Source organism: Tripterygium wilfordii, chromosome 7 (genome assembly GCF_013401445.1).
Source record: "Tripterygium wilfordii isolate XIE 37 chromosome 7, ASM1340144v1, whole genome shotgun sequence".
Lineage (NCBI taxonomy): Eukaryota > Viridiplantae > Streptophyta > Magnoliopsida > Celastrales > Celastraceae > Tripterygium > Tripterygium wilfordii.
This window is the reverse complement of record NC_052238.1, coordinates 6,620,313-6,629,770: the sequence shown is the minus strand read 5'-3', so window position 1 is coordinate 6,629,770 and position 9,458 is coordinate 6,620,313. Positions and strand designations below refer to the sequence as shown.

Sequence of the window (9,458 nt, the reverse complement as noted above, 5' to 3'; positions counted from 1 at the left end):
ATCACTTTCAACCCTCACACACATATGACACAATAACAACATTTAACAGAGACACATAAGCTAGCTATTTGCCTTGTCATTATTATTTAGACGATATTTCTGTTTGGTCTAGGTGCCATGTCAGTACTTTGACTAACCAAATTAACAAAAAAAGCTGACCATTGCACTACTCAGTAAAGTCAATGGCTATTTTGAAACATTTGGAACGTGAGGGACTGAGTAGAAACATGACCTATCTATCAATGGTCAAAAGTGACATTAACTCAATCCAAAGATCACAACTGGTGGAGGTACTCAGGAAAGTAGATTGCTCGCTCAATTGGATCAAGAGAGTACAGATCGTTTGCATATCAACAAAAATTGGCATAATTGTATTGATTTTGAGACTTCAATATCTATATCACTTCCAAAAAAAAAACTTGCAACTTCTCTCAACTCCTCCAAATCTGTTTGGAGGAGGTGGAGATTCTTCTTCTCCACTTCCTTCTCTCTTGCTACTATTTCCGATCTCCTTCTTCATACACTTTTTCATGTTTTGAGTTTGAATAAGATTTAATTCAGGGTTTCTATTCTCCAAATCTCCATCCGTCGCGGATCTTCAATCATTGACGTTTTTGGTGTATCTCTCGATGACACATATTTGGTTCATAGTGATAAGACTCCCAGATCTAAGGGAGATCAACCTCTCTTGTTGAAAGGGAAGTCAACATCCCGATCTAGGACCATGGTGTTGTTTGTTTGATGTTTTGGATTGACAACTACGACCGAATATGATCCATTCATTGCTTAATGATATTTGTTGGCACTACGACAGAACGAACCAACATAATTGAGAAAGAATCAACCCTTGAATTGAATATGATATTGTATGTTTGATCTTTATGAATTGTAATTGGATTGCTTGACGAAATCATTACCCCTAGTCTTTTCTCCTATTGTCTACAAAATTTTCAACAATAATCTGATTTTTATTTTCTTTCTAGCTAAGTTCTCTTTTGTTTTCTTTTTTCCTTAAAAATTATTTTTGCTCATATTCACTTAGTTTATTGAGTTAGGTAATACGATTAAAGTATACTTTGTTTACGTGGGATTGATCGCGTACTTACATTATCTGTATTATTCATAATCAATCGCATTTGCGAGAATTATTACATCAATAACCACGTCAAATAATATCATATTTTGAGCTTTATCAAGTAAGGAATATCTTTACAATTACGAACCCAAATCTTCTTCCTACTTTGTTTCAAAACATATGGATCGACAGGTTGATTTTGTGCAATATTACGAATGTCGTACCCATTGATTTGTTGATTATGGGGTTAGTTTGGTAGAGTATTTGTAAAGTAGCTGATATGCTAACAGAAATAGTGGTAGCAGAAATGCTGGACAATTTTAGTAGCAGAAATGCTGGCTGAATGCTGAGTAGGTGTTTGGTTGTACTTTTGCTATTAACATTTATGTTGTGTAGCATTTTGTGATAAATTACGTGCAAGGGTATTATGCATATTTGTTGTATACGCTATATCCAAACAAACAATTTAATTATTAAAAATAATATAATGAATTTTAAATTAATTAAAGATAATAATAAATTATAAATTACTTAATTATCAATTTATTTGAATTTAATTTATTTATTATTTAATTTGGAGTAATATTGGAATAACATCAACTTATCGGGGACAAAAATGAGAACAATTTAGAAATGCTCCAAAAAAGCTTCTCATTAATAGCATGTGAAAGTTGAATGAAAATGATGGGTAAAAGTCTTTCGAATTATGTGTCATTAAATTGTTGTTTGGTTGAAACTAATATTTATACTCAAAAGTAGTATAAATGCTTCCATAAATTGTGTACCAAACTGGCCCATGGCTAACTTTGAGTAGATTAATTAAGCTTACTGTTAATCTCCTCGAATGTCTACCGAAAATCATTCACCCCTCGTCGAATGACTTTATGATTTCTTCCTCTTTCGTAGTTAACCACCAAGAGAGGCGAAAACTTGCTTCGATATCAATTGATGCGGACAAAAATAACAAAGAAGACCAAGTCAGCGTTTGATCAAAGAAAATGACAGTGGAATCCACCAAAACTGAGAAGAACTCTCAAGGGTTTTCAATGTTTTTCTCAAAAATGAAAATCTGAATTCAAAAGGTTACAAGATGGTCTTAGACCTAGAAACTTAACTGCCAAGTAAATAACTTTTTGCCTAAGAAAAATTAATAAACAAGTAAACTTAAAAATTTAGCCACTAAGTAAACTTAATATCCAAGTAAAACTTAGCCACCAAATAAATTAGATGACCCTCCTAATATTGTAGGCTTAGCACTAGATGGGCCATCTCAATATCTAGTAGACTTCAATTAATGGCCTCTTATTTGTCCTACATTACTTTTGGTGATCAATATACACGCAACATAGATCGTAAAATTGTACTTGCAATCAATTAAAATAAAATAAAAAAACAGCATGATACAAAAACCCGAAAAACATCCTTTAGTCCCTAACAGAGATCAATTAAGAAGTGCCTATTATTATGTTCTATAGCTTAGAAAATCTAGAACAAATTCTACCTTGGAGCTAATCTGTGAACACTTTACATTACGTCAACCTTATAATTGTTTTGTGTTGGCTATTTGGCTAGATGGGAACCACAAAGTTTTATCCTTTGGATGATTTTGTAATTAAAATTATCCAAACTAACTAAAATCATCTGATAAAAATATAAAAACAAAGTCAGTGTGGAGAAATCACCGTTGGACTCGTATACACGCACAAGCCTTTCCAAAAAGACAATACAAGAAGACAAACATTGATCAAGGAGGACAACATTTTCAAAAGATAATACAAGAAGAACAACATTGATCAAAGCTTTGAGCTTAACAAACCAATTTGTAGAGGACTTGGATCTACTGAGACTAAAGAACGGAGTTCCATGTCATGTTGTAGCATTGGCATGGTTTCTTCATCCAATACCACCCAAGCTTCTATTCCATTTCCATGTCTTGTATCCATGAGGTTGATGAAGAATCCATTGGGTGGTTTAGCAGCACCAAAAAAGGGAATCCATAAAGGCTTTCCCCACCCGAAATCGGCCTCATAAGACCCCATATTACACCAGCTATTCAATGCAATTGGTTCCGCTCCTTCCGACAAAGCCTTAGAACACAATTTACGAAACTCATTCATAGAGTCACATAAGATGTTAAACCCGCCATCACCTTCAAGACTCTTCACAAAGTCACCATTGATAAGCGACAAGGATTCCCTTATCCGACGCACAAAATCAGACAATTTCATGTCCCCAACTTGAGAGAGTATGGGAGCTATCCAAACAAAATTCCCCACAGCGGTTTCAGGGATCGGGGGCACTACCTTCCGTCGCAAGCTCATAGTATTTATTGCCAATGCTGATTTTTGTTTGCCTGATTTTACCCTCAATGCTGACATGATGCACTTAAGGAACACTGCATACACCACCTCTGCACGCGTTGGGTTATGGACCCCCGAGCTCATTGTTTTAGCCTTTAGTTTGGTTATGGCTGATCCATCAAACACAAACCTCTTTACAACAAATTTGCCATTTCTATGGAAGAAACTCGTCAAGTTAACAGCTGTTAGATCCTCTGGAAATGCAGTACTAGTTTGTGGAAAGATAGACGACGCATTAAAATTGGAAGATAAATTGGCTCCAGTGCTCGGCTGTCTAGCAATGGTAGCCCAAGTTTTCATGAATCCAGTTGAACCAGTTGCATCCAAAATAGTGTGCGGACAAGCAAAGGCTATGGCAATACAACCACAAGAAAAAAGAGTTTCCTGTATCACAGCAACATGAGCACCTGGTGTTACCTCAGTAAAAACAATCCCACTAGGATGAAAGTTGGAGACTATTGTTTGAGTTGGTTGCTTGAGACAATGGCTTAAATCGCGATTGACTCTGGCATTGATATAGCAAGCACCCTCGTCATTACAATCAACGGAAAGACCATCCTTGGCCTTTCCGGCAAGAGGATAATAAAGAGTAAGTGTCTCTGAGAGAGATTGTTTAAAGACTCTTGATGTTTCAGAACTTGAAGCTTTGTTTGGTGGATAAAAGTGAAGGATAGCAACATATACGTGAGGTTGGAACTGATCAAGAAGAGAGATGTTATAAGTTCTGAGATGACTGGGTGTTGGAGAAGACGGTTTGATACACTCTCTGGATATTATCTCCACCTCCATTAATTTGTTTACAATGGCTGATTAGCTACCCAATTACAGTGTTTATATAGAGGGAAAAAAAAAACTAGTCTGGATCTGGATCCAACTTCTCGGTCTTTATTTTGATGATTAATTAGGTACCCACTGCTGAGTTTTATAATGATAATTTGTTGCTATACAATTCAGCCCTCACAATTTGACCAACATTAAATTATCTATACGTATGATCCAGTTTTCATTTATTTTTTTGACATCATGTTGAAATAGAGCCAATGCTAGAGATGATCCTTCCACATTGGTAAAGAATTGTAGAATGCAAATTCTACCGTTGTTTTTTTTTTTTTTTTTAAATAAAAAAAAATTAAAGCGGATCACAATCCAGAGACCACAACTGGTGGAGGTAGATCTCAGGAAAGTAGATTGCTCGCTCAATTGGATCAAGAGAGTTGCATATCAACAGAAATTGGCATAATTGTATTTATTTTGAGACTTCAATACCTATCACTTCCAAAAAAAATTTCTCGTAACTTATCTCAACTCCTTCAGATCTGTTTGGAGGAGGTGGAGATACTTCTTCTCCACTTCCTCCTCTCTTGCTACTATTTCCGATCTCCTTCTTTATACACTTTTTTCATGTTTTAAGTTTGAATAAGGTTTGATTCAGGGTTTCTTCTTTCCAAATCTCTATCCATGGCGGATCTTCGATCATCGACATTTCTAGCATATCTCTCGATGACATATATTTGGTTCATAGTGATAAGACTCCCAGATCTAAGGGAGATCGGCTTCTCTTATTGAAGGGGAAGCCAAGATCCTAATCTAGAACCATGGTGTTGTTTCTTTGATTTTTTTTTTCTTTAGTCTTTATAACACATATTTATGCACATTTTGCATCCCTTATTCCTATACTTTGCACTAGTTTCCTTTATGAAATTGGTTGTTTTGATGTATTTTGTGTAAGTTTTAAAGGAATACGTCCCTAATGTGATTGAGAGCTAAAGAGGCAAAAATATGGTGAAATGAGAAAAGATTAATATGTTCATAATTTTGAAGCCAAGTCAGGTTCCAAAACAGATTTGTCAACTTCACGGAATAAATTGGACATGCTAAGGAAGAATCAGACAAATACCGTTGAAAAGATTTAGAAGTCTAGTTTCCATATAATTTTTTACGGTTCATGATTTGGAGTTTCCTAGAGGAAGTTGCATCAGTTTTAGTGTCAGTGGTTCAGTGCAGAAATTATATGCGAATTTAGAAGATTTGATACCTCAAGTTACTACTCTTGGTACTCAAGACAACGAACAAATCTTGAGAGAATTTGGGGCACTCAAACCTTGTGCTAGAAGTCAATGAAAACTCTCCAAGTCAATTTAAGTTCAGTTTTCCATATGGAGAAGTGTATTGGAAGTCGAGTTCTATATCAATTAGAAGAAACACTTTCTTATGGTAATTGAACTTAATTCCTATATTGTTTCAAAAGTCTCAATTGGTGGTGCCCGATTGCTGAACTATAAAAGGGATGTTGAGGTCATCTGAGAAGACACGAACGAACGAACAGAAGAGGACACAGAGAGAAGGAGAAACTGGCAACAAGCAAGCCGAGATCTACTATTTGGTTTTCTCTTTCTTTTATGTATTTTAGTCTTCAGAACAGATGATGTGTGACTAATTTTCCTTCGATTAAGGGGCTGGTTGAAGCCCAAACATGATTGTACTGATGCTTCGATGATATTTTATCTTATTTCTTGAGATCAAACGAAAATGTTTTCACTATATTACTTGTTGATGAAATCTTATATATGTTTCTTTGAGTGCACGCTTAGATGTATTTTTAGGATTCTCACAGCCACGAGGAGATGGCGTTGATGATCCAATCATCTGGTCAATCACTTCCTTTCCTTCACATATATATATATATAATGTTGATCTCACAAGCCTGCGCTGTAATTTGAAGTCACTGATCAGATATTCCAGTGCCTCTCTTGCCTCTCTTGGACCTCAATTTCATACAAACGAGAAGTGTTGAAAACAGTGAAGTGGGGTTGGTTTTGACCCTAAACAAAAAGTTTATCTTTATAAAAAAAAAAATGGAAATTAAAGAACTGAAATTAAAATGAGTAATTACGTGTGTGTGGGGAAGGAACGTGGTGAACCTCAGGTGAGACATGAATGAGATAAGACAATGGTGGAGTGAGTAGGAAGAGCATGATAGAGATTTCTCGGTGGAAATTAATGTTTGAAAGTGTAATTTGAGAAGTTGCATGTGTGTATTAAAAAATATTTTAAGGTGTGATAAGTAAGGTGTGTGTCGCGAGTTTAAATGTGTGTAAGAATAGCTGCTCCTTAAAAGAAAACCTTAATGTTGCGTTTGGGCTAGTATTGGGCCGACACTGAAGGAACGAATATCGGGCCTTTCCATGGGCTTAAACAGCCCTGCTATGGGTTTTGGGGCCAAACTTTGTCATAGGCTGTACTGCAAGTCTATGTTGTAGTACAACTGTAGGCCCATGTTTCATGCATGACAACGCATGTACGTACTTACTGATCCTTTCTTTCATTGTTTTCTGTTGTTTTCTTCTATTTTTTTAACCAATTCAAGTAATTAATGAGTGGTGCAGCCACTCTTCTGTTCTCATTTTTCCATTCAACAGCACATTGAGTTTTTTTTCCCTCTCTCCAAATATGAGATAGGAAAATATATTCTACTTTTCATTCTCTTTTCTTCCTCAAATTTCTCGATACAAACACACTCTAAACTCATCACTCAAGTCCTGGAAAAAGTGCTTTTTGTCTTCTAGTGTTAGCGGCCTTCATTGATCAGAAAGAAAATATATATATATATTGCTTAATTTGCCTTCTGACTAGAACGGGGGTGCTTATTTTTGTCAATGTTTGATGCAATGCTCTCTATTATTGGTGCGGTTTGAGTCAATTACGGAAATAAATGCCTTCACACCATAAAAAAGTTAGGGTGTTTCCATCTTGGGTCGAGAGAAAAAAATATATTGAGAGAGAATAAGTGGGAGAGAGAAAAGCAAGTTCTTTAAAATATCTTACCAGTAAACTTTTTGAAACGGGAAGAAGGGAATTTAAATCCTGATCATTATAACAATACTATTGATCATTAGAGTAATACTGTTGAATCGTGGAAACATAAGAATAATATGATAAAAAGCTTGTTTATTCTCTTGAGATTATCTCACATATAAACTTATAATGATTTACATAGACTACCGTAATACTAACTATACAAAATCAATCAGTGATATGTCTTCCTAATTTATAGGTCAATGATTTATACACTTACTATACAAGAAATATACAGCTCATGTCAACAGATACACATAATCTTTATCACTCCAACTAATGACTCAAGTGTTGATAGAATAGCTTATAAAAATACATGTAGAGCAATTTGAATACTGCATTGATGTGTGCTGGTTGAGGAAATAAAAGATAATAAATGAAATTATTAAATCTAAGATAAGACGTTCAAGATGGTATAGACATGTACAATGTAAAAGTAACATGTGCGGAGGAAAAAATCGAGAGAATTTATATAAGATAGAGTAGAAAATGAAAAAGACGACTTAGAGAGATATGACTTGAAGTAGTAACAAAATATATGAATTCAAAATATGAGTTGATTAAAATTTGACCATAGATAAAAATGAATGGTGGAAAAGAATATTGTAGTGTCATGTAACCGACCCTCAAACTTTTAGGATGATGTCGATGATGCAACATATTCATCCAGCTTTGATCTTCCTTAAACTGGCACTGATTCATCACTTTCATTACCCCTTCTCTCTCTCTGTATATATATAATAGATATATGTCTGCTACAACATGTATGTGTAGATTTGATGAATAGAGGGACGAAGATACTGGGCTCTAAACCAATAAATAGCTAGCCCGCCCCAGTTTCAGGCGCACTCAGAATGAGAGTGAAAGCTTTAGATAAGCCAAAGACAGTTGAGACCCTCTTTATTCAAGAAAGAGAGAGAGAGCTTTCTTTGATCTTAGCCTGTTTATCCATAGCCACCCTATTGCTCCCCCCGCCCACAACATTTTGTCCGTATCCCCTTTAAACTCTCACAATCAGATCACAACGCCAATCTCAATCTCTGCTCTGTTTCTTTATATTTAATATAGTACCAAACTCCAGTTTCAACTAGATTGAACCAAAGAAGAATGAAGATCTGGTGTGACGTGTGTGGCCAAGAAGAGGCCTCTGTTTTCTGCTCTTCTGATGAGGCTGCTCTTTGTGATGCCTGTGACCTCCGGATCCACCATGCAAACAAGCTTGCTAGCAAGCACACACGCTTCTCTCTGCTCCAACCCTCCTTCAAGGAATCCCCACTTTGTGATATCTGTCAGGTATTTGATTTTTTTTGTCTCACTGCTCACTGGGTTAGAGGAAATATTCTTTGTGAATTCAGTTTTGTGACTGAATTTGGTCAGTCTCTGGAGTGATTTATAGGATGCTGTGTTGATGTTCTGCTTTGTGCAGGAGAGGCGTGCCTATCTATTTTGTCAGGAAGATAGAGCAATTCTGTGTAGAGAATGCGACCTTCCAATTCACAAAGCCAATGAACATACACAGAAACACAATAGGTTTCTAATCACGGGGGTGAAACTCTCTGCTTCTTCTTCTTCTTCTTCATACATAACTTCATCATCCTTTAATGGCTACGTCAATTCTGAGAACAGAAGTTGCCAGCAACATTCCATGGAGAATCCCAGATCAATTGTTTCTGATGAAGTTTTCAATTCTTCTTCAGTTGAAAAACCATCACCACCAACCACTTCGACCAGCAGCATGACCGAGTATTTGATGGAGACAGTACCTGGTTGGCGTGTCGATGATTTTCTTGATCCTTCATGTCAAATTTGGAGTGCACCCTACATGTAGAAAAGGATGCATCTTTTATTGACCAGATTAACATGGGAGATCTTGAAAGCAACATAAGTTGTCTTTCATCATCAGAAGATTTAGCCATCTGGGTCCCTCAAGGTTCATCCCATTCCCTTTTGACTTGCTCTGTATCCTTCTCTTTACAGCTCTGTTATGAGTTAGGTGGACTTGGCAACTTCAAGTGATCTGAAAAGTAAGCCAGACATTGATAAAGATGGTTTGATGTACCCCAGATAAGCCAATCCAAGTTCCTATGCCATGAATTCAGTCCATTTTTTTTTCTGTCGATTATCCATTCTTGTCTGCTTTTCAATCAAACGTGGAATTACGTAAAGAG

The 9,458-nt window shown here is 36.1% G+C and overlaps 1 protein-coding gene and 1 pseudogene across 1 annotated transcript; one reads left to right on the top strand and one right to left on the bottom strand.

The window, feature by feature from the left end:
- Positions 1-2,868: 2,868 nt before the first annotated feature.
- LOC120002551 (stemmadenine O-acetyltransferase-like) lies at positions 2,869-4,224 on the bottom strand. Its single transcript, XM_038851318.1, has one exon. It carries the CDS (start codon positions 4,222-4,224, stop codon positions 2,869-2,871), a length of 1,356 nt encoding a protein of 451 aa, XP_038707246.1.
- Positions 4,225-7,732: 3,508 nt separating this feature from the next.
- LOC120002196 lies at positions 7,733-9,449 on the top strand (annotated as a pseudogene).
- The last annotated feature ends 9 nt before the right edge of the window (positions 9,450-9,458 follow it).

Excerpts from the sequence above, each read along its gene's own strand:
- LOC120002551 (XM_038851318.1), bottom strand. The coding sequence starts at position 4,224 with ATGGAGGTGGAGATAATATCCAGAGAGTGTATCAAACCGTCTTCTCCA.